This window comes from Heteronotia binoei, chromosome 11 (genome assembly GCF_032191835.1).
Source record: "Heteronotia binoei isolate CCM8104 ecotype False Entrance Well chromosome 11, APGP_CSIRO_Hbin_v1, whole genome shotgun sequence".
Lineage (NCBI taxonomy): Eukaryota > Metazoa > Chordata > Lepidosauria > Squamata > Gekkonidae > Heteronotia > Heteronotia binoei.
This window is the reverse complement of record NC_083233.1, coordinates 63,279,762-63,305,032: the sequence shown is the minus strand read 5'-3', so window position 1 is coordinate 63,305,032 and position 25,271 is coordinate 63,279,762. Positions and strand designations below refer to the sequence as shown.

General features: G+C 44.3%; 1 protein-coding gene across 1 annotated transcript; it reads left to right on the top strand.

Moving 5' to 3' along the window:
- Nucleotides 1–173: 173 nt before the first annotated feature.
- Nucleotides 174–19,010, top strand: UFD1 (ubiquitin recognition factor in ER associated degradation 1). Its single transcript, XM_060249530.1, has 12 exons — nt 174–484; nt 3,178–3,310; nt 4,422–4,454; nt 6,922–7,043; nt 8,562–8,692; nt 9,908–9,980; nt 10,266–10,334; nt 10,562–10,627; nt 11,641–11,688; nt 12,221–12,309; nt 18,340–18,421; nt 18,882–19,010. Exons 1-12 carry the CDS (start codon nt 482–484, stop codon nt 18,954–18,956), a joined length of 924 nt encoding a protein of 307 aa, XP_060105513.1. The 5' UTR covers nt 174–481; the 3' UTR covers nt 18,957–19,010.
- Nucleotides 19,011–25,271: the final 6,261 nt, after the last annotated feature.

Genomic DNA, 25,271 nt, shown 5'->3' with positions numbered 1-25,271 from the left:
CTCACAGAGACCCATGATTAACTTTCAATGTTTACCAGCCGTTTAAGGCTGTACGTTTCCAATCTCTATGGCTTAACCTCCATTACACACGGAGGTGGAAGTCTTTTAATTCCCACGTGCTGCCTTCTGGGAAATGTAGTTTTTTCGGGGAATCTGCAAACTATACTACATTTGCACTTTCTGAAAAGGGCAATACTATTCCAGACATATTGCAGAGGTATCCCCAGCTTCTGAGCTAGTGAGGCTAGTCTTAAAAATAAAATTGAGGGACAGGATTCAGTTCCCCCTGGCAGGGGCAGGCTGAGGAACGCCTCCTGCCCCGTGTTCTATTTCCCTTAGTGACAACAAGGAGGCTTCCAGTCGGAGCCCGGCGAGAGAGTTGGTGTGTCTGTTTTGCTGGCCTCTTCCCAAGGACTGAGTGGGGCTGCTTCGGGGGCGGCCTGCCAGAATTGGAGGAGAAGAGGAAGAATCCAGCGCAATCATGGTGAAGGCCTCTTGGGGCAGGGACGGAGGGTTAACAAATGGGAAAATGCAGCGTCATCCCGGTTCCAAGGAGAACTTGAGCTTAAAATAGAGAGGAAGATGATGCTTGCCCGAAAGTTAAGAGCGGACCCTTTAAACTAGTCGTTGTTCTCTTTAACTGTAGGTCGCTGCTTAGGCAGGCATGCCAGCCTCCAGGTGGAACCTGGGGATCCCCTGGAATTAGAGCTCATCTCCAGACTACAGAGATCATTTCACCCGGAGAAAAGGGATGGTTGGGAGGGTGGACTCCATGGCCTTGTCTTCCCTAGGCTCCTTCCCTAAATCCCTAGGAGTTCCCCAACTTGGAACTGGCAACCCTCCCCCGCTCCATTCCCTGTTTTGGGGTAGTCAAGTGAGGGGTTGTGTTTAATTCCGTGCCATAGAGATGTTCCCTCTGCTAATGTTTGTCACTATCCTTTTCCTAAGGAGCTCAGTCAGAAGCCTGAGTCTCCCTTCCTCCGTGTTAGCCTCACAACAATCTAGCGTTGCCAGCCTCCAGATGGCGTCGGGAGATCTCCCAAGTTTACAACTAATGTCAAACTGGCAGAGATCAGCTCCCCTGGAGAAAATGGCTTCTTTGAAGGGTGGGCTGTATGGCACTGTACCATGCTGAGGCCCCTACCCACCCCAAACTCCACCTTCTCCTGGGTGCGCCCCCAAAGTCTCCAGGTATTTTCCAACACAGACCCCCACAACCCTACAACAATCCGGTGGGGTACTTCAGGACGTGTAGCAGTGTTAGTCTAGCAGCATAGGGTTGCCATCTGTTGGTTGGAGATTTCCTGGAGGTTTGGGGGGGGGGGGAGTCAGGGGAGGGCAGGACTAAAGTCGGTGTAATGCCTTAGTAGAGCCTACTCCCCAAAGCAGCCATTTTATCCAGGGGAACTGATCTCTGTAGCCTGGAAATCGACTGTAATTCCAGAAGATCTCCAGGACCCACTCTGGGTTAGGAAATACCTGGAGGTTTGAGGGGTCAAGCCTGAGGAAGAGGACAGGATTTGGGGAGAGGCAGGACTTCAATGCAGTATAATGCCTAGAGTTGCCAGGTCCAACTCAGGAAATATCTGGGGACTTTGGGGGTGGAGCCAGGATGTGAGCAGCACGATTGAACTCCAAAGGGAGTTCTGGCCACCACATTTAAAGGGACTGTGCTTCTTTTAAATACCTTCCCTTCATTGGAAATAATGGAGGATAGGGGGATCTACTTTGGGGGCTCATAGAATTGGACCCCCTGGCCCAGTCTTTTTGAAACTCAGTGGGTTTGTCTGAGGAGAGGCACCAGATGCTATGCTGAAAATTTGGTGCATCTACCTCAAACAACAGCTCCTCTGAGCCCCAGATACTCATGTATTGATTCTCCATTATACCCTGGGGGATCAGTCTCCATAGAGTATAATGGAGTGCCCAGCTGACATCCCCCCCCCCCGCCTGCTTTTTGATAACCCTGAAAGGGAAGATTAGGGAAGACTGAATGGGAGCACTGCAGATTCTACAGGGGGAACCACCCATGTGTCCCCCCACCCTCCACCTTGCTGGCTACAGCCCTGGCTGTGCCAAAGTCACAACACAAGCTTCTTAAATGAGTGGGGATATTTTAAAGATAAAATGTTTAATCAGTAAAAAGAAAGTAGGATACAAAACTTTACAAGTTCATATTCAGGTCTGTAGCCAAATCATATGGCTGTAAAGTTCAGTTCACCATCATCCTAGTTAGAATATCATTCCATTAATCAAACTACTCTAACATATAGGTTAGTTTCCTCAATGATATGTATTCCTTTAGTTTTTCCAAGCACTCCTCTTTCTTTTCCAGCATTTAGCGAAGACTAATCTTTCAGAGAACAATATTTGAGTCCTGTGGCACCTTTTAAGACCAACGAAGTTTTATTCTGGTTTCCAAGGTTTCACTAGACTCAAACTTTGTTCTGCTGCTTTAGATCCACATGGCTACCCTTCTGAATCTAATCTTCCAGAGGTTATGGCATTTAAAACATATTACTTAGTATCTTTGGGGAGAAAAGTCTATATAATTCAACAGGATTTAGGGGAGAAAAGTAAGGTTTTACCTGCTCCTTGGGAAATAGTTCTGCAATCAGTATTTTTTGACTCTGCTACAGTTCCTTCACATATATTATAAAGTTCACGTCAATAGCTCCACAAAATCAACAATCAGTCCAGATTTTAAACTGGCTAAAGTGTAGTAATATAGCCACTTCAGTGCACTCAGTTTTTATTGATTATATTTAAAATATACTGTCCCCCATCTACCATGAAAATTAGTCGGAGACCTTGGGCCAATCATTCTTTAGACACCCAACCTACCTCACAGGGCTGTTGTCAAGATGAAATTGGAGGGGGTATCATATATGCTGCTTGAACACCAGAGAAAGGGAGGGATTAAAATGCTCAATAAATCTTATTTTTTTGGCGTTCTGTACTGGTCATTCACTTGGAAACTACTCCTGCGGCATCTAATAGAAGTATAAATTCACAGACCAACTGTTGGTTCGTCGTACATTTTATCTAAATTGTGATTTGTGTGAAAACGATTGGTGTAAGCTAGAAAACGGCTCATGTCTGTTTTCCAAGAACACCGTGGTATCTTGTGCCCCGTCTTCTAATGTGCTCTCATCTTCTTTCCCTCTCTCATTGCAGTTTTCTTTTAATATGTTTGATCATCCGCTCCCCCGGGTTTTCCAGAACCGCTTCTCGACTCAGTACCGCTGCTTCTCGGTGTCCATGCTCGCGGGACCTAATGACAGGTCAGATGTGGAGAAAGGCGGGAAGAGTATGTGCTGTTTTATTTTGAATAATACTTTGTTGAAAGCAAAACCGTGGTGGGTGAGGCTGGGTGGTGTTTGAAACAAGCACAGCAAATGATCCCAGAACTCTTCTGGTGCAAAGCTTAATCAGTGTAGAAGGAATGTACTCATTTAGCTCTTTGAGGACTGACCTAAGCAGAGTTTGCAACCATTATAGTTCGTGACCTCAAAAGGGCCTAACTCTGTTTAGGATTGCCTGGGGAGCAGCTTGTTGTTCTTATTCTGTAGTAAGTGTGATTCTCAGCAGTTCAGTTGCAGTTTAAGCAAGCAACTTTATGTCAGCTCCCTTACCATCACTTCTTCCAGCCTCATGATGGGAGTTAAAGGGAAGAATAATATGGCTTTAGGCTGTATGTGAGTCTGATAAGGAAAATGTATGAATGAGCAGCCGCAGCTTGGCTTGAAACGGAGGCTGAGGGTATTTGAATGCCTGAGAATGGAAGAAGCTGCCATGGAGAGACTGAGATAAATAGATTGTTTTAGGAGTTAATTGAAGAGATTTGGTAGCACATCTGCTGCTCTGTAAATGTACACACAAATGTTTCTCTCCTGGCAGGGAAGTGGGGGTGGGGGGATGGACTTCTCTGCAGATTATCAGGGTGATTTAGCAATCAGCATAAATGGGAGAGGTACTTATTGGCTAGTGATTGTGACTTTAAAAAACGTGACTTAAAAAAATGTCCATTATAATTTTGTGGGGAAGGATGGCCATATCATGAATAAATGTACATGTGCCTGCTTTTTTAAAAAGAAGTGATCTACTAGTGTTGCCAGTCCCCAGGTGGGGCAGGGGATCCCCCGGTTTGGAGGCCCTCCCCCAACTTCAGGGTCATCAGAAAGTGGGGGGGGGGCGTGTTTAAATGTCTGCTGGGCTTTCCATTATAAACATTAGGGAGGGGGTGGCCTTGATCCGGAGGTGCTATTTTTGATGGCACCCCTGTGCTTTTTATAAGGTGTAGTTCAACTCCTTGATATTGCTGTTGAAGAACATGACAGCAATGTGCTCAATGCTATTGTGTTTTTTCCACTGTCGTATTATACATAGTCTTACTGTAACTATCTTATTTCCTTCCACAGTAATCATGCCACCTTCTGCTTTGGATCAACTCAGTGAGTAATTTATTAATTTTTTTTATTTATTCATTTATACCTTGTCTTTCTATCCAGTGGGAAGCCAAAGCAACTTAGATTGTTCTTCTCATCTCCATTTTATCATCATAACGACCTTGTGAGGTAGGCAAGACTGAGAGTAGAACAAGGTTTGAGTCCAGTGACACCTTTAAGACCAACAAAGTTTTATTCAAGGTATGAGCTTTTGTGTGCACCTCAGAGGAAGTGTTTTTTCTTGGTCTTCAAGGTGCCACTGGACTCAAACTTTGTTCTGCTGCTTCAGACCAACACAGCTGCTCACCTGGATCTAGGCTGAGAGTTTGTGACTGGCTGACGCAGCAAGCATCTACAGCAGAGTGGAGATTCAAACCAGGGTTTCTCAGATTCTAGTCCAACCCTCTAACCACTATACCACACTGTCTAGATTTCTAACTTAGTAACCATCACAAACCTTTGTTTTCCTTGATCCACTCGTGTATAATAAGCTAGGCAACCATCTTTGAACATGCTAATTTTCATATTGGCAAGTAGACTAGGAGTTTCCTAATCGCTGTGGCTTTCATAGAGGAAGTTAATTTGGTGGTATTGTCAGGTTTGCTAATTATTTTTTGTAGTTGCTGTCTTTATTTTAATCCGAAATGATCCAAATTAAATTTGAAATTGATAGTGCAATTGTGTGCAGTGTAAGTTCATTGAAACTCTTTCAAGTGAGCTAAGAATGGACGTGTTCTAGGTTTGATTCACACCCTTGCCATGAGCTCACTAGGTAGAATTAGGCAGCTGTGGCTCTCCCTCCCTCCATTATGGGGACGATAATCCTATCTTGGGAGGATTATGGAAAACATTATGAGATAAGGAAACACTTTGTATACTGAAATGACTAACATTATTATTTAATATGGAGAAAATGGGTTTTTCATTCTCTTTAAATCAAATAGACTCTCACGAGGAAAGGAGACTCACTAAGGACTCAGCATAGCGAAGGCCTCCCAACAGATAACTGGCTGAAATATATTTACTTTGAAGCAATTCTCACTGATTTTGGTGATTTCCTTCTAAGTAGGAATCCACTAGTAGCTTAGATCAAGATGGGCAGCCCTGTTTGTCTGTCTGTAGCAGCAGAAAAGAGAAAGAGTCCAGTAGCACCTTAAAGACTAATGACATTTTAACACTGACCTAAGAGTAGCAGTTCTCTTACAAAGGAATTTCAAAGGGAAATTAAAGAAACTGCTGAATTGCAGCTGATAATGAAACTCAAGACCCAATGCTGAGTTCTCCACGCCTACTACCTCCTCTGCATATCACATCTAATCCAATCAGGTCTGCTTATTGTCATTCACATGCTATTGTCAGTTGCCTGCTAATGTCATTTGACATCTGAAATCACTCCACCCTCCAATATATAGGACAGATGGACTCACATGTTAGCCATGTCTGAAGATGTGAGCAGTGAGTCATGAAAGCTCATCCTCTGCCAAAAATTTTTTCTTAGTCTTTAATGTAGTACCGGACCAGGGGTGGCCAAACTCGCTTAATATAAGAGCCACACAGAATAAACATCAGATGTTGAAGAGCTGCAAGGAAGGAAGGAAAATAGATGGGGGAGGGAGAGGTGGGAAGAAAGCAACTTTTACTTTAAATGTGTTCTCTAAGCTGACTGATGGGGACTTTGAGAGCCACACAATATGTGTGAAAGAGCAGCTCCTGAGCCACAGTTTGGCCACCCCTGCTCTATTATATCTGCCCTCCAAAACTGCCAAAGGAAGAGCATTCATTTTTGGTTAAACACAAATCTATTACAATAAATCAGTTGTCAAACTAGGAAGTATCAGGTTTTATAGTATTTATTAATGGTGTGCATGATGTTAAATTGTATTATATTTACATGATGATGCATGAATTGTTGGAATCCACCCAGAGCCCTGCTTGCAGGGATGGGAGTGGGATACAGATTGAATAACAGCAGGGCTTTTTTTTTAGCAGGAACGCTGTTCCGGCTGGCTTGGCATCAGAGGGTGTGACCTACTATGCAAATGAGTTCCTGCTGGGCTTTTTCTCCCAAAAAGTCCTGTGTGGAACGATGGTGATGTCAGCAGGTGTAACCTAATATGCAAATGAATTCCTGCTGGGGTTTTTCTCCAAAAAAAGCCCTGAATAACAGAAATAAATAAGTTTCCTCCCCTACTTTCCTTATTTGAGGATCAGTAGAAAAACACTTGATGGCTTAATGTCAGATTATGCAAGTGCTGCTGCTGTACAGTAGACCTGTTTCTGTGTTGAAAGCCAGGGGTCTTCCTGGCCTAGCTGTTCTCAAAGGCTCTCTGTGTTCTGCTTTCTTATCAGCCACCGGATTGAATGCCCACTCAGTAGAGCTAACTCCTAAGTAAACAAGCACCGGATCATAGCCTCAGACCCCTTTTTGAAGCTTTCCGAAATAATCTGTTTTTCCCTTTCTGTTTTCACTTAGGCCGGCTTAATATCACCTATCCTATGTTGTTTAAACTGACTAATAAAAACTCAGACCGAATGACGCACTGTGGCGTGCTTGAATTTGTAGCTGATGAGGGCATCTGTTACCTTCCGCACTGGGTAAGTGGGTTCTCTTAAAAATTAGGGGATGCACATCATATAAGCAGAGGAAGCTGTCTTATGTGGGATCTGTTCATTTGGGACATTTATCCTACTCTCATCTACTCAGACTGGCTCTCCAAACTCTCAGGCAGGGAGTCTTTCCAAGCCCTAATTCCTGAGATCTTATTCCAGGAATAGAACCCAGGACCTTCTGCATACCAAACATGTGCTCTGCCACTGAACTGTGGTCTCCACAGAGGCTATGTTGAGAGAACATTTTTATAAAGGGTGGTGGTGGTGGTGGAAAATGCCACTGTTGCAGCTGACTTATGGCAACCCTAACCCTGTAGGGTTTTCAAGGCAAGAGACATTCAGAGGTGGTTTGCCATTGTCTGCCTTCAGAGCAGCCCTGGACTTCTTGGTGGTCTCCCATCCAAATACTAACCAGGGCTGACCCTGCTTAGCTTCTGAGATGAACAGACCTGTAATTTAAGGCACAGTTTGTATGCCAAATCTTATTCTTCATTTTCTAAATTTTTCCATCCAGTTTTTGCATTTCTTATATGTCTTGTCCCTTTTTACTACTGTACTATTTAGGCAAACTATAAAAATCAGTATATGAATATTTAAAATACATTGCTTAAGGCAAGCTGGATGCCTCCTCTGTGTCCTCTCACAGAACTCTGGGATGTACAGAGAACACTTGAGCAAGAATGAACAGGGAAGTTAAAATGGCCCTGGAGCAAGCTGAATGAGTGGCCCCACAAGCCAGGGTTTCAGGGATCATTCAGACCAGTGGAGCAAGCCATGAGTGTTAGCTCACCTGTTGCTTCCTCTTAAAAACTGGAAGCAAAGTAGGAAAGACAGATGCTGAACTGACACCAGTTGCCATTGCAGAGGAAAGACCCTGGCAATTTGTTACTAGATAATACCTTCATTATCAGAGGTACTTAATATTTTAATACCAATGCCATTTAGTAACAAATTGCCGACGCCTTAACATAGCATCTTTTCAGGAGATGCCCCTACAAGGCCTATAAGCAGGGTATGGAGAGTGTAATCATAGGGTGAAGTTTTGGCCTGTGAACACTGCTTAAGGGGCTTCTAAAGGCATTTTGTCTACTATATGAAACAGGATGCTTGATTGAATGGATCATTGGTCTGATCCAGTAGAGCTGCTTATGCGTTCTTGTGAGGATTTGGAGGAAATTAACAGCTGAGTGGAGGGGGACATAGATGATAAAATGAGAGAGGCAGCTGCTGGCCTCTGCTCTCCTGCATGCATGATTCCTAAACCCTACAGCTTTTCATCTGTTGCTGATCAAGCCTTCAGAATGTTTCCCACAATGTGCAGGTAGACATCTCATCACATCCTCCTGTTTTACTCCTTAAATAATATATTGACCCTTTTGTGCTTCTGATTTACAATTCTGCTGTGTCAAAAAGTCAGTTTCAAGGAAATGTTTCAGCTCGGTTCAGATTTAGCACCCCTAAATAAGGATTTTATTGTTTCTTTTCCTTTCTTTTTTCTTACAGATGATGCAGAACTTGCTACTGGAGGAAGGAGGCCTGGTGCAAGTGGAGAGCGTTAATCTGCAGGTGGCAACTTACTCAAAATTCCAACCACAAAGTCCCGATTTTCTTGACATCACCAACCCTAAAGCAGTGTATCCTTTTTTTTGTTGTATCTTAGGGAAGCTATAGAAGTGGTTGGAGCTGTTACAGGTGTTTTTTTTTATCTTACACCATTGTGAGGAAAGAAGTAGAATTAGATTTTTCATCAGTGTTTGTACACTTAGAAAGAAAACTACCCCCCAAAATGTATTTTTTCAGCAAGGGAGGATTATAAGCAGGGCTTTTTTTGAGCAGGAACATACAAGAATGCAGTTCTGGCCTGCTTGGTTTCAGGAGGTATGGCCTAATTTGCAAATGAGTTCCTGCTGGGCAGGGCTTTTTTTGTAGCAGGAACTCTTTTGCATATTAGGCCACACACCCCTGATGTAGCCAATCCTCCTGGAGCTTACATCAGACTTATGCTACAGTTGGCACAAAGCTGCTCAGCTTAACAATTCAGAGGTGGCCTAGCAAAATTATACCCAACTAACTTAACTTCTGAAACTGGCAAGTGAATTCTGCAGGAGCCATGCTCTGCTGTAATACCAGTTTTTTGGAAGTCTACTAAAGTAGGGGTGGCCAGCGGTAGCTCTCAAGATGTTTTTTGCCTACAACTCCCATCAGCCCCAGCCATTGGCCATGCTGGCTGGGGCTGATGGGAGTTGTAGGCAAAAAACATCTGGAGAGCAACCGTTGGCCACCCCTGCACTAAAGCATTGGGGAATTCAGAGCCCTAATAGCTCTAAAGCTGAATATTACAATATTTAAGGCAAAGTAAATTTAATCAAAATAACTTTTTACACTTTAAGCACATACTTAAATAAGAGAACATTTATTTTTAAACAACCACATATGTTCTTACCCATGTTTCATTCATTCCTTTCAAAATAAGCCCTTGCAGTTTCAATCCTTCAATGAAAAAATACTTTTTGGAAAGAGACTTTTACAGGGCCAATCATTGTTCATTCTTTCATAGAGCATACAAGAAAGCCAGAATCGAATAAGCAGAAATGCCCAAATAAGAAAACAAAAGAAAAAAGAGGGAAAAGTAATTGAAATAAACATGTAAATTAACTGTTGTAATTGAAATAAAGTAATTGAAATAAACATGTAAATTAACTGTTGTGTGTATGAATTGTTTCGTCTTAGTGGGGATTGCTATGCAACTGTCTAAGACATAGTGTAGAATCCTAGCTGAACAAATGTGGCTTTGATCCTTCTTTGATCTCTTTGCTCTGAATCACATTCCAACTTAACAGCCTCTCAAGATTGGAAAACGCTCTGAGAAATTTTGCTTGCCTGACCACCGGAGATGTCATCGCCATCAACTACAATGAGAAGGTGATGCGTGCCATTTTAAAAGCATGCGGCATTGAAATCTGTATGGCAGGGAGGGAGTCATTAGCAATTTTGATTTGGGACTTCGTTCCTTGTGTGGCTGTGATTAATTCTTTAAAAAATGATTTAAAGTCACCTGGGGGGGATTGCAGGAGGGGGCTGGCAGAGATTGTAGCTGACTGAACCGTTGGCAGTTTTAATTGAAGAGTTTGAGGCAGGGAGTGTGTGTGAAAATCACATGTAAGCATCAATAGGTCTAGAAATACTGATTGGCACCTGCTGTTTCAGATCTACGAGCTTCGAGTAATGGAGACCAAACCTGACAAAGCTGTGTCCATCATAGAGTGCGACATGAATGTAAGTTCAAGGCTGCTGTTCAAACCTCTGCAGGCCAAAAATTGCCCCACTGACTCTGTGGCAGAGTTGGGGGTTGAACCCAGGGTCTTAGTCCGACAGTGACTGCTAAAACCACATTGACTCTCCCTGAAATGCTTTGAGAGGGCACAGAAGGGGCCTAAAGGGAGAGGAGGTAGATTCTGGGCTATGATGTGTCATCTGACTATATTAAATTTTACTTATAACAGGTAGATTTTGATGCACCGTTGGGTTACAAGGAACCCGAAAGACAGGCACACCATGAAGAAGCCACGGTGAGTTACCGTCTGGCTTTTTTTCTGCTGTTTGCATTTTGGGGTACCACTGTCCAATACATACACACACACAACCATTCTTTTTTTTAAAAACTGTTGAAAAGGAGCAATACATGCTTTTGACAAATAAGAACATCAGATCCCTGCTGGCTGAAACCAAAGGTCCTTCTATTTCATCAGTCTGTTTCCCACAGTGGTCAGACAGAAGCTCCCCAAAAATTTCCAAGTAGGGGCACAGAGGCCAAAGCAGGGGGGGGGGGGGGCGTGGCTCAGCAGTAGACTTTGGCACACAGAAGATTGCAGGTTTAATCCCCAGAAACTCCAGTCAAGGATCAGGCAGTAGGTGATATGAAAGACCCTGACCTGAGACCCTGGATAGCTGCTGCCAGTCTTTGAATACACAGTACTGTCCTTGATGGACCAGTGTTCTGATTCAGTATGGTAGTTACCTCTTGGAGGTTTTTAAACAGAGGCTAGATGGCCATCGGACTGCAATGCTCATTCTGTGAATTAGGCAGATCATGAGAAGAAGGGCAGGAAGAGGTGTGTGAGGGGGGGAGTTCCTGTATTGTGCTAGACTATGGACTAGATGACTCTGGAGGTCCCTTCCAATTCTATTCTGTGACATAATGTCATTTGTGGTCCTTTCCCTGCATATTCAGCAGTATACTGCCTCTGAACACAGAGGTTTCATCTACCTGTTCTCATAGATGGAAACTGATATACTAACTCTCTTTGAACAGACAAATTACATGAACACTGCAGGCCACAGTCTTCACTGAATTGTCCGTGCCACTTTCTTATCTTCCTCAGGCTGCAGTCCTACATGCAGTTGTCTTGAAATAAGCCCTGTAAGTAGGGCTTATTTCTGAGGAAATATGCACGGTTCATCAACTCAGAAGCTGCATTTAAAAAGATTACAGTGTAAAAAAAGAAAAACCAACCTGGAAATGTAAATGTTCTCAGCGACGTCATTATATAAAAAGCCATGCATTTCTTCTTCTGTTTTACAGGATGTTGAAGCAGACCACAGTGGTTATGTGAGTGACGTGGGATTCCGTGTAAGTTCTTTATGTGACTGATGATAGATGGCTCATGGGCATCTGGGGCAATCTCTCTTTTCTCGGTGGAATATGGAGACTCAGCACGATGTTGTGGTTAAGAGTGGCAGAATCTAATCTGGAGTCCTGGGTTTGATTCCCCTCTCCTCTTTGCTGTGAAGCCTGCTGGGTGACCTTGGGCCAGTCACAGTTCTCTCAGCTCCACCTACCTCACAGGGTGTCTGTTGTGGGGAGAGGAAGGGAAGGTGATTGTAAGCTGCTCTGAGACTCCTTCAGGTAGTGAAGAGCAGGGTATAAAACCAACTCTTTTTCTGGAAAGTTCCTCTGATGGTGTGCCTAGCAAGGGGACAGACTTGCTGTGATCTTCAGTGGGATATAGATAGTCCCTCTTCCTGTATTTTGTCCTACACTGTCAGTGTAACAGGGACTATTGTTTATTTATTTATTATATTTATATCCCGCCCTCCCCTGACAGGCTCAGGGCGGCTAACTTGGTTGTCATGATTCTAGATTATTTCTGTTCTTCTTGTAGGCATTTTCAGGATCTGGAAACAGGCTGGATGGGAAGAAGAAAGGTGTTGAACCCAGTCCGTCTCCGATTAAGCCTGGAGATATTCGAAGGTCAGTTTGCCTTGCAAATATTCAAACTCAGCAAAACATCTCAAATGATCTTGTTCAGCCACTGTGATGTTTACTGTCGGTGAGGGATGACTTTACATCCAGCTTCAGTAGCACAGTTTCTGGGGTCTGCAGATCCCTGTCTCTTTGTAAGTCCTCCTAGTCCCAGCGGACCTGAGATCTTCCACCCCAAACCGGATGGTTAATTCATTGTTAAAAGGCACTAAGTGTCTATTTAACACACTTCTACCCTCATTTAATTTTGAACTAGCCTATCTTTCAAAAATGTTTTTTTAAAAACTCAGGTTTTTAACTTTTAATATTTTTTTTAATTTAAAAACCCCCAAAGATAAAGTTTCTTATTTTAATCTATGGTTTTTATCCATGCTGAAGAGAGGTAAAAGGGGGATAAGGGTGGGTTGAGCTATCTGTACATGATCGTGTATGATTTTTTTAGTTTCAGGATATTGCACCATTACTCACATATAAACTATTGGCATATGCACAGCTGTGATAGCCAGCACAGGTTACATAAACAGAAATATGAGCAAATAGCTAACTCTTTTGGGGAGGCCTTGCCCATTTTGGATGAGCCCTGTGGCGCAGAATGTTAAAGCTGCAGTACTGCTCATGACATGAGTTCGACCCCCGGTGGAAGCTGGGTTTTCAGGTAGCCGACTCGAGGTTGACTCAGCCTTCCATCCTTCCGAGGTCGGTAAAATGAGTACCCAGCTTGCTGCGGGGGGGGGAGTGTAGATGACTGGAGAAGGCAATGGCAAACCACTGCTTAAAAAGTCTGCTGTGAAAACGTGAAAGCAACGTCACCCCAGAGTTGGAAATGACTGGTGCTTGCTTTCTTTTCCTATCCATTTTAGAATTGGTATTACACCAAGAGAGACAGTGAACAAGTCTTCATTGGAAATAACAATAATAATTAGCCTTCCTAGAGCTATTTAAACATTCAAAGTGCTTGACATCCATTGTCTTCTTGTAATCCTTACAACCAGTGTTCCCTCTAAGTCGAGTTAGCATGTGCTACCTCACAGATTTTTAGCCTCCAGCTCACAGATTTTTGTCTTAGCTCAGGAAGGAGGACACCAGAGCACAATAATTTATGTGGTAGCTCACAGCTTTAATGCCAGTAGCTCACAAAGTAGAGTTTTTGCTCACAAGACTCTGCAGCTTAGAGGGAACATTGCTTACAACAATCCTATGAGTTGTGTAGGTGTGTAAAGTGCAGGGCCAGCGCGTGGGAGTTGGTGAACTAGGCGACGGCATAGGGCACCAACCCCCGTGGAGTGCCACCACTGCCCTCTTCCCTCCTTTGACGGCGCTGGAAGCCAGCACCGTGCTCTGCTCACCTGACCCCGCTGCCTGCCTCCCTCCCTTCGCCCCCCCCCCAAGCCTAAGCTGGTCCGTACCAACTTCAATGGCTGCACGCGGCTTCTAAGCCTTTGAAGATCCTGTGAGAGGAGAGTTCGCTCCCCCTCACTTCCGGTTCCAGGAAGGAGGGGGAGTGAACTCTCCTCCCACGGGCCCTTCAAAGGCTTAGAAGCCATGGTGCAGCCATTGAAGCTGGTAAGGACAGGCGGGGAGGGGAGAGTGCAGCCGCGACGGAGGAGTGGGGGGCAACAGAGCAGCAGATCAGCCTGGGGTGGGTGGGCAACGTACTGAGGACTCTGTAGCTGAGTGGAAACCAAAGCCTGTAGCACAGGAGAATTAAAGACCCCATTGCTTGTAATAAATAAATAAAAATAAAATGCTTAGAATAACTAAATGGAGAGTGATCTCAAGTCTAGGGCTTATTCCTTGATTGGGACAACCAGAATTGAGGCAAAGCAATAAGTAGAGTGCTGGGGTGGGTGGGTGACGGAGGGGGAGGGCTCCCGCTCTTGCCAAGGCTGGCAAGCCTTGGCGAGGTGGGGGTGGGGTGGGGGAGTGCCCGGCTCTCTCCCGCCCCTGTGCACAGCCTGATGACGTCATCATGATGTTGTCGGGCCGCGCACTATGTGCGCACAAAAGTTAAAAAAAAAGAGGGGGCAGGGAGTAAATTTCGGCCTGGGGTGCTGGAAACATCAGCCCCCTGCCTGGTAAAGTCAAGTTAAGTTAGCCTTTATTGGCATAAAATATATAGATATATATATCAGCAACATTGGTTAAAAAAAGATAAAATGGAACGATTGCGTACATATACATCAGGAAAAGCATAAACATAAACTGTTTCTATGAGATCTTCTGACATGCCTTTAAAACAGAATAAAGAAACTTAGCCACTTTCTCAGTGACACTAGATGAAGTATCGTTCAAAAGTCTATAGACCTTAAGTGCATCAGAACAATCAACCATGCTAACTAAAAGAGGATGTAGATACTTGTGACAAAGATCTGTATACAAATTACAATGAGGAAGAATATGAGTTGTTGACTCCACACGTTTTTGCTTACAGAGACAGTATCTGATTGAGTAGGCTGTCTTGTTAAATCTGCCATAACGAATGGCAGAGGACATGGCGTTGCATCTAGCAAGGGAAAAAGCTCTACGCTGCTGTGGCACCTGCAAGACAGATAGATTTGAGGCCATTTCCCCAGTACTAAGAGAGATCTCAAAACTCAGAGGGGAACAAGTTTTCTTAGCCAGACTATATAGGTCTTGGCACTCAATATCTAGCAACCTGTTTTTAATTTGTTGGACTGCGGTGGTGAAGGACAGCATGGACAGTTCTAGGGATAAACCCATTGCTTTGATTTTTCTCTCAATATGTGCTGACCAATTTGACAAATTAAATTCAGAGAGCATTTGAGAGATATAGCTCTCCGGTTCAGAGTTGTAGTGCAAGTGTAGCCAGAATTTGAAGGTCATGAGCCATGCACTAGTAACCATTAAAGACATGCCAGTTTCTAAGCAGATAACTGCATATGGGACACATTTTGGCATGCCCAGAATTTTACGCAAGGATTTGGATTGGACACGTTCAATAGCACATTCGTAAAATCCAATCCAGATTGGGATGCCGTACAGAAATTGTGAAATCACTTTGACTTCGAATATTTTTATGGCAGCTGGCACAAATTGGTTACCTCTGCCATTAAAAAAGCGAGCTGTGGCAGATGCACTGATGTTAGCTGTTTTCCCTGCATACTTGCGATGGGTAGACCAAGTCACATTATATTGAAAATAAACACCTAAGTATTTAAAATACTTGACTTGCCCTATCTCTTTACCATCAGTAACTCATTTGTAAAGTCTCCACTTTTTTGAGAAAACTAACATTTTGAACTTCTCATAATTGAGCTGGAGCTTATTACTAGTAAAATACAGAACACAATGGGACAACAGACGTCTTAAGCCCACTCTAGAGCAGGACAACAGCACCATATCGTCAGCATAAAGTAACAGAGTTACATGCAATGCCCCAGGTTTTGGACTATGGCAGCCAGGACCAGACAGCTGAATAGCCAGGTCATTAAGGAAGAGATTGAATATAAAGGGAGCTAAAATGCAACCCTGTTTGACACCCTTATTGGCAGCAGTCTTCGATGTTAGGTTGCCTGCTAATGAGCATTTGATCTGGCAGGTGGTAGAAGTGTGTAATCTCTTAATAAGCATAAGGAGTCTTTTATCCATGGTTAGTTTATCTAGCTTAATCCAGAGGAGGTCCCTGTCAACTGAATCAAATGTGCCTTTTAAATCTAAAAAAGCAACAAATAATTTCTGGTTATTTTGCACAGTGTACTTGGTAAAGTGCTGTTGAGGCGCAGTTGATTTACGGTGACCCCTGGTGGGATGTTCAGGGCAAGTGACTAAGCAGAGGTGGTCTGCTATTGCCTGCTTCTACAAAGTCATCCTTGGTGGTCTCCCATCCAAGTACTGACCCAGTTTAATTTCTGAGATCTGATCAGATTGGGCCGTAGTTAACTATTCCACATCCAGCCCTGCGAGTCAGGTTAATCTTATTCTGTCCCCATATTGTAGATGGAGGAGCTGGGGCTAAGTGTGAGAGGCATGTCAGAGATCATTTGAGCTTGGCACTTCTTGGATTGCCTCTTTTTTTTGCTAGTCTAGTGTCCGCGATGACATCCAGTTCATAGATTCCAGCCACGCTTCATGCTTGAAGAGCTCTAAGCATGGCATTCTGTTGTAGCAAACAAAGTGTTGCGTCAACCACATCGGTTTTGAACAGGGCTTCTGTGAGAGAATGTCTTAAGAATCATTTTGGGAATATTTTGTGAGCTGTAGGGGAAGAACTGGCTCATTTCAACATCTGAAAATCACTTTGCCTTCCCACCTTCACCCTTTACAACTTGCTAGTTTGGAATGCAGAAGTTACAGCACAATCCCCCCAATCCCCCTTTTATGACACTTCTAAAGGTATGGAAGGTCAGAGTCTGGACTTAACAACTCCATGCCCAGCACATTCCCTGTTCCAGAATCCTACCTCTCCAATCCGCTCTTATTTCTTCTGTTTTTCTTGTGTCCCAATGTCCACTCTGAGGTTTTGGCCTAATCCACTTTTCTTCATGTCCTTCTATCCCCAGGCTTTTATCTCATAGTCTGCTCTGTCTGTCTGTCTGTCTTCAGACATTTTTGTTAATACTTTCCAAATAGATTACAAATAAGTAAATTTCAAACTATAGATACATATAAATATAGTTATAATATACAAGGGGATGCTAAGCCAGTACATAAATCACCATGAATGTAATTTTGAAATAATATCTGGAATTTCTTTTTGCTCTTGTAGATATTCTAAAATGGGAACCCATATCGCCACAAAATTATTGTTCTCTGTATCAACATTAACTTTAGATATATCTACCAGTTTTGACATATTATATATTACATAGCTTAGACATAATACATATCTTAGAGTGCCACAAATTTAAACTAGGTAGATTTTCAGATTTCCATTTATGCATTGTTTTCTTTAGCTACTCTGACAGGCCTCTTGTGCATTCCTGGCTCCTTCCCTTAAACCCTATGACATTTCTTCTACTCTTTCTCTTCCTATTAGTGTCCTATCTCTTTTCCTTCATTCACCCATTTCTCAGGTTCTTGTTCTCAAATCATTGCCCTTCCAGACCCTTCCTTCAACCCCATCTCCAGATCCCATGCTCCTAAACTTCTCTACCTACTAGGACTCCTTCCAGTCCTTCATCTGCTCCAAAACATTATTCCTATGCAAAGTTTTCATAGTTTTGTTGCCTAAGTATTTGGACTTTTAACAGACAACTTTCCATACTGTCACAGCAGGCCAGCTGATCAGGGCCAGAGGCTTCCCCACTGTAAGCTCAATATAATACGGATTTTCCAGCTGAATACAAACACAGATGGATCCTCTGGACCAGGCCTTTAGCCAGAAAAAACTGGGCGGAGGGCCCCGGGAGATTAAAAATTTGGTGGTGGTGGTGGGAGCTGTGGGGTTTGACTGCTTCTCTCCAGCGGCCAGCCCACCCGGCCCCAGCTCTCTTTCCCACTCACTTTTTTGCTGTTGCTTTCTCACTCTCTCTTGTGCTCTCTCGCTCCCCCTCACTCTCTTGCTTGCTCTTTCGCTCTCGCGCTGTCGCTCTCCCTTTCACTATCGCTCTCTCTTGCTCTCCCCCTCGCTGTTGCTCTCTTGCTCTCCCCCTCACTGTCATTGTTGCTCTTTCTCTCTTGCTTCCCCCCTCACTCGCTCTCCCCCTTGCTGTTGCTCTCTCTCTCTCTCTCTCACTCGCTTTTCCCCCTCACTGTTGTTGTTTCTCTTTCTCTCCCTCCCTTGCTGTTGCGCTCTCTCTTTCTCTCTCTGTTGCTCTCTCACTCTCCCCCTCGCTGTCACTCTTTTGCACTCCAGTAGAGGGGCCCTACAGAGGGAAAGGCGGTTTGAATAGAGAGGTCTGGCCTCTCCCGGCCCCCTGTACCTATGGGCCTGCTCTTGACTATCGAGAGTTCCATCTAAATGATTGTAGAAAGAAATACCAGTATTACTTCTGTAACCCCTTATTTCCAAGAGAGAGACAAATGAACTAAACTCAGTCTGGGGTTTTTCTTCTGCAGAGGAATACCGAATTATGAATTTAAAATTGGCAAGATCACATTCATCAGAAATTCCCGGCCGCTGGTCAAGAAAATGGAAGAGGTGAGTAAAGCTGCGCCATGACATTTTAGTGGAGAGTTCCATGCAGCTAATTAGTGCTCTTTCCCGTAGTCCAGCCTGTTTATATGACTCGTGGTCCTGCTAGAATGCCTCTGGTCCGTTTCTGCTGCAAAGTTAGGACAACGTAGCCAGTTACACGTTCTTGTTTCTGTTAACGAAGCTTAAGTGGTATCTTTTATTTAAGACAATACTGAAGATTTTTCTGAGGCAATCTGTAGGACACCTTGTGGCTTCATATCAGCTGAAAGCTGATCTCCTGAGTTTGGTAGTACCTGTCCTTTGGGGGGGGGGGAGTTCTCTGGAAATGGGATCTGATTTGTGAAAGACAATGTGACCTCATCTGTGAGAGTGGGCTTGGTCTGCTCCCTTTGTGACAAGCGCTCAAGGGTGGACTTTGCGATTGGAACAACCCAGCTAACCAAAGCCATTTTTTTCTTCACAGGATGACCCAGGAAGTCGCTTCATTGCATTTTCTGGGGAAGGCCAGTCGCTGCGCAAGAAAGGAAGAAAACCCTAAACCTCGACCCCCTTTGGCATAGAGACAATAAAATAACCCTGCAGCAGCGTTGTTCACCTTTTAGGCTTTCTTTCTTAAGAAAAAAAGGGGGGGGGGCTTTTGCTCCTAAGCGTTTTGGCCCAGTTTGAATCTTAAATTGGACTTTCCAGTTCTGGGCTCTTTTTCCTTTTTAAGCTGCAGGCCTAAGCTGACGAAGACTTGCAGAAAGCAGAGCTCCTAACAGTGTCATCCTGCCTAAGAGCAGTAGCCTTTCAATCGTTCACTTGGAAGACAGCTTTCTTCTTATGACGTGTTCCCACACTTTAAATCCCCATTGTCTAATTTGAACACATGAAGCTAAGTTAATTGGAGCGGCAGGGGGAAAAGGCAAGCTCGTAATGTGCCTACTGAATCCTCTTCCTTGCTCGTGTCTTTATAGCACTGCTAATACTCGGCCCCAGCACAAATACAATAGGACTTCTGTACAGAAAAAAAAAAGTGTGAAGTTGTGGCAATATATTTTCAACCTAAAGCAAATGCCTTCAAGAGAGGGGAATCCGTGAGAGAATAGGTTTGCCTGGTTTGTTTGATTGGGTGATTCCCTGATACAAAGCTATTTCAGGACTTTGCTGCTTAGACCTGAGGATTCTTTTGAACAGGTTCCATATGAGTATGAGGCTAGTTTTCACCTTGGTCTGGGTGGTCCCACTTCAGGATGCCATCAGGACTCACATGCTGGCATGCTCCTCCATACAACCCCCTCCCCATCCTTTTGCATCCCGAGTTTGACAGGGAGACGGCTTGCTCCCTGTCACAAAATCACTTATCTCACATTGTGATGGGTGCACAATGCAGGGCTTTATATAAGGAGCAGCCTGAATTGGTGTAACCTAGTCATAGGTATGTTACTCCATAACTGTGCTGTGCTTTGGCATCTTCCTTTCCTGGATAACCAATATTTTACACCTCTCCTTTAGAATTCTTTTTTGTTTGTTTGTTTCTTCTAAACTGTATTATGATGGCTCTGGATTCAGTTCAACTTACCCAAGGGCTGCTATTCCTTTGAACTGTCTATACTACCACGCTGGTTCCACAATAATAAAAGAGAAAGTGGGATTGTCTTCAGAAAACTTTTCTAAATTGTGTGGGTTTTTTCCTGAAAGGCAGTTTACTTAGGCAACAGCATCAGGTGTGTTGAGCCTGCTTTGCTGTAGGGCAAGAGGCCTCTTGTTTAGGTAAGTACTCCAGCTCCCGCCCCCCCCCTCCAAAGCATCTTTAGTCTGCTGTCGATAAAAATTTATCAAGATGGGTAGCCGCAATTATGGTGGCTCTCCGATTCCTCAGTGAGTAAGTTTCTCCCTGGAAATGGACAGGCCTTCTTTCAGTTCACAGAATAGAGTCCTCAATCTTTTTGACCTTTGGAGTTCTGACAGTGTGTGATGGGCACAGCCACAAAATGGCTGCCGGCCCTGCAGGTGAAGCCAGCCATAACGTGGCTGCCACACACAGCTTACCTTCAGTCAGATCTTTGTGTTGTGATGGCAGGTGCTGCCAAAGTAAATTATTTAAAAATCTGCACAGCCAATCAAATCTCCCATCTTTTCCAGGTTAAGGAGCATTCCCAGTGTTTTGCTCTTCAGTGTCCAAATTTAAAATTGCTTATCTCACATTGTGATGGGTGCACAAGATAAAGCCAGGTTCAAATTCCCCCCTCTGCCTCAAAGTTAATTGTGCCACTGTGGGCTAGTCAAGCTTTCCAGCCTGTCCTACCTCATAGGTTGTTGTGAGGATAAAGCGTTAAAAACAAATAGAAAAGGTCATAAGATCTAAGAATTTTTTTTCCTTACACGTCAACCTGTGAGTTCTATCTCTTGACTAAGCAAGAAAGGGAAGATGTCAAAGCGCTGCATTTCCACCATTGCCTGGTGTACCACACTGAGGTTGAACAAAGTATGAGTCTTCTCCAAACAACAGTCAAAAGGGAGCTTTTCTTTGCTCCTGTACCCTTAGTAACAACAAAGCCTTTAAGATAAATTCTGGTGGTTAGCTGTGTTGGTCTGAAACCTGAAAAGTGCCAACGGACTCAAACTGCACTGATTATGTTAGTCTTCAAAGTGACCATGCACACCAAAGTTTATGCCCAAAATAAAAACAACTTAGTCTTAAAGGTGTCCATGCACATGAAAACTTATACCTAGAATTAAACCGTGTTGGTCTTAAAAAGTGTGCGTGCACACGAAAACTTAAGCCCAGAATTAAACTTTGTTGGTTTTAAACTGTGTTGGTTTTAAAGATGCCACTGGATTTAAACTTTGTTCTACACCAGGAATGGGGAACCTTTTTTCTGCCAAGGGCCATATGGATATTTATAACATCATTTGCAGGCCATTAAAGAACTGCTCCGCCAAGGGAGAACGATTCAGGCCGGCAAAATTAATGCAAATAATTGTTTTCTATTTGAAATCATGTGCGGAGAGCCTAATCCGGCACACACCCACCCCCAGCCTGCCACCCTAGGCAAATTCATAGATCCATGGCTTTTTTGTAGAAAAAGTGAAGCAGGAACTCAGTAGCATATTAGACCACATCCCCTAATATTAGGGGCAACTCAGTAGCATATTAGACCACATCCCCTAATATTAGGGCACACCATCTGGGATAATCAAGTGCAAACTGAACTGTGACTAACTTTTCCAGGCCCTGCAGCAATTCTGGCCAGCCAGGCCCCAGGAAGGCTGCCATACAGTACATCTGGGCTCTGTGATCCCTGCCAGGCCCTGGGGAGGCTACTGCACAGTGTGGCTGGGCCCCACGATCCCTGCTGGCCAGCAAGGCCCCAGGGAGGCTGCCACATGGCACGGTTTGGCCCAGCAATCCCTGAGGACCACACCAAATGATCTCGAGGGCTGCATACGGCCCTCGGGATGGAGGCTCCCCACCCCTGTTCTACACTGATGTTAGTCTTGGAAGTCTGCATGCACACGAAAACTTATATCCAGAATAAAACTTGATCTTAAGGGTGCCTGTGGACTCAACTATGAAATGGTCCTTTCTCATTGGCTAAAGACAGGAGGTGGGGCCATGTCAAAATCTTTAATCAAAGAGAGCCAGTTTGGTGTAGTGGTTAAGTGTGCGGACTCTTATCTGGGAGAACCGGGTTTGATTCCCCACTCCTCCACTTGTAGCTGCTGGAATGGCCTTGGGTCAGCCATTGCTCTCGCAAAGTTGTCCTTGAAAGGGCATCTGCTGCAAGAGCTCTCTCAGCCCCACCCATCTCACAGGGTGTCTGTTGTGGGGGAGGAAGGTAAAGGAGATTGTGAGCCGCTCTGAGACTGAGACTTCACAGTGGAGGGCGGGATATAAATCCAGTATCTTCTTCTTCAAAGAAATGTATAAATATAAATAAGAGAAGTATAAATACAAAAAAATGTTATTTCTGGTTCCGTAGATGCAGCAGAGTTGGGGAAAATAAAAGTAATCCTTTCATGCATCTTATAGCAAAAACATTGTAAGGAAGTCGAAACCTGCAGAGAAAACACGTAACCTGTGCAACCTTTCTCTGTTGGAGAACACTATGCCTGTTGGATTTCTACGGGTAAGGCCATGTGAAAAACAAAGTAAAGGACTCCTATTTTGTTCTACTGCTTCAGACCAATACGGCTGCTAGGGTTGCCAAGTCCAATTCAAGAAATATCTGGGGACTTTGGGGGTGGAGCCAGGATCAAGGCTGTGACAAGCATAATTGAACTCCAAAGGGAGTTCTGGCCATCACATTTAAAGGTACAGCACACCTTTTCAATGCCTTCCTTGCATAGGAAATAATGGATAGGGGCACCATCTTTTGGGGCTCATAGAATTGGACCCCCTGGTTCAATCTTTTTTAAAATTTGGTGGGTATTTTGGGGAGAGGCAATAGATGCTATACTGAAAATTTGGTGCCTCCACCCCAAAAAACAGCCCCCCCCAGAGCCCCAGATACCCGCGGATCAATTTTCCATGATTTTCTATGGAATAAATCTCCATAGGGAATAACAGAGTTCCTAGCAGACATTTCCCTCCCCTACCCCGCTTTCTGACGACCCTGAAGCGGGGGGAGAGCCTCCAAACCGGGGGATCCCCTGCCCCCACCTGGGGGTTGGCAACCCTAATGGCTGCCCACCTGGATCTACTACGGCCATGTGAAGAGTGAGCAAGGCTCCTATGCCTGCAGAGGCTACGTGACAGGGAGCTATTCTAGTGGCGCAGCGGAACTGAATTTTTGCTTTTCAGACACTCTTTACAGGCAAAAAAAACATTGCGCCCCTCTCCAACAAAGCTTGTTTTATCCGGGAGGACCAGCGAACGAAGGTGATTAACGTTTCAAATTTGCCCCGCTCCGCTTGGTGGAGATTGCGTGCACCAAGCTTAAATGTCCCAAGAGGGTCGGAAAATGTCATCGCAATACACAACTCCCCAACCCTATTTCTGCCGCGTTCCAGTTAAAATGTTGACGTTCTTGCACGTTTGTAGTCTCTCCGCTGCCCGCACGTGCATTTTGCTCGCTGCATAAAGGAACCGGAGATTTTTCCTGAGAACTACCCCACCCCTTTGCCCTTAACGTGTAGTCACGCGCTTGCGAAACCGATGATTGTGCCGATTGGCTAGGGGAGGGGATGCGTCATGAAGCTGCTCCAGCGGATTGGCTTCCTCCCTTACTGGCCGGTGCTCTAAGGGGCGGGGCCAGAAAGTATGGCTGAGGGGGCTACCTGGAGGGTAAGCGGTGTATATGAGCGGTGGGGAGGGAATCTGCTACAGGTGAGCTTAATTGTAGATCCCGGCTCAAAGGCTGCTGAAGATGCATTTATTGCACGGCGTCGTTCAGAGGTCTTACGCCTTGCTCTGTTGCGGGCACAGGTTTTTTTTATATATACGACTATACAACTGCAAAGATGTCAAGAGAGGCAGTGCGCTGTAGAGGTTGGGATAGTAACTGGGAGACCCTGGTTTAAATCCCCACTCCTGTCATGGAAGCTCGCGGTGGAGGGACTAGGGCCAGTCACATCCTCTCAGCCTAACCTGCTTCACAGGGTTGTTGTGAGGATAAAATGAAAGACGGGAGACTGTTGTAAGCTATAAAGCTGCCTGGGATCCCCGTTCGGGAGATAGGTAGGGCTTAAATGAATGAAATAAGTAAATAAACGTGGAGAAGTGATTTCTATGCTTTCTGCACTCAAAAATCTTTGATTCCCCCTCCCCCTAAGGTAATTGATCTGCCTGTGTGAAAGGGTGGCTCTTCTAGCATTTAAAAGCCAGATTCTGTATTCTTTGCATCTCTTGTATGTGTGTGTGAACTCCATTCGGGCAATTGTTTTAGCATTTAGACATCTCTACATAAAGAAGGTCCACTCCATGCATAAGCGGAGACCTAAAACAAGAGGCCCTTTGTACATTATATCAAGACCAACCAATATAATGTAAAGTTCTAGAGGGATAGTTGTGTTTGTTAGTTGCGATGAATATAAATAGGTGTCTTGGGGCACCTTAAAGACTTAACAGATTATCCCAGCTGTAGTTGTGTAAGACTACAGCCCAGTTTTTCAGATGATATGAGGGGATCCTTGGTGTGTAGCTATTTTATATAGAAGGTGTAGGAAAAACAAACCAATAGCAGGGCCAAGAAGCCGTTTATTTATATTTTAGATCTGTGAACCGCCCATCCCCAAATACAAAGCCATTCCCAAGTACATTAAATGTGGAGAGTACTGGGTGAAAGGTAATTATATAAAATTCAAACTTCATCAAGAAAAGTACAGAGACCATTCACAATTTAACCCTGATAACCTATAATGTGGTTTTTACATGAAGTTAGTTTAGCCATGGCCACCCCTGCTATAATGGGTGTTAAGTTCTAGGTTTTGCTAGTTAACTGCTATGATGAGATAGAAGTCCCAAGACCTAGGCCCTTTGACCCTGCTGTTCGGTTTCTCTTTTCTTCCAATGCATCGTGTATAAAACATCTGTATAGTTAGGAGGGAGGGGGCTCTGTGGTAGAGCATCTGCTTGGCATGCAGGAGATCCCAGGTTCAACCTCTCGCATCTCCAGTTAAAAGGATCAGGTAGTAGGTGATGTAAAAGACCTCAGCCTGAGACCCTGGAGAGTGGCTGCCAGTAGATATTGATCGTATCCCTCTGTTTGGTATTGACTGTCATAACTGCATATATGTAATTTTTCTGTGTCATGTAGCAAAGTCGTCTTCTACGTTAGATTGCTTTCCAGCTTTCTGCTCTGTAAGTACTTCTGTGGGGCAGGCCTACATTTTTATGACCCAGTAATTCATATCTTGGAAATTACCTTCC

Excerpts from the sequence above, each read along its gene's own strand:
- UFD1 (XM_060249530.1), top strand. Across the intron at positions 7,044-8,561 it reads TCTGTTACCTTCCGCACTGG|ATGATGCAGAACTTGCTACT; the intron begins GTAAGTGGGTTC and ends TTTTTCTTACAG. Across the intron at positions 10,335-10,561 it reads TCATAGAGTGCGACATGAAT|GTAGATTTTGATGCACCGTT; the intron begins GTAAGTTCAAGG and ends TACTTATAACAG.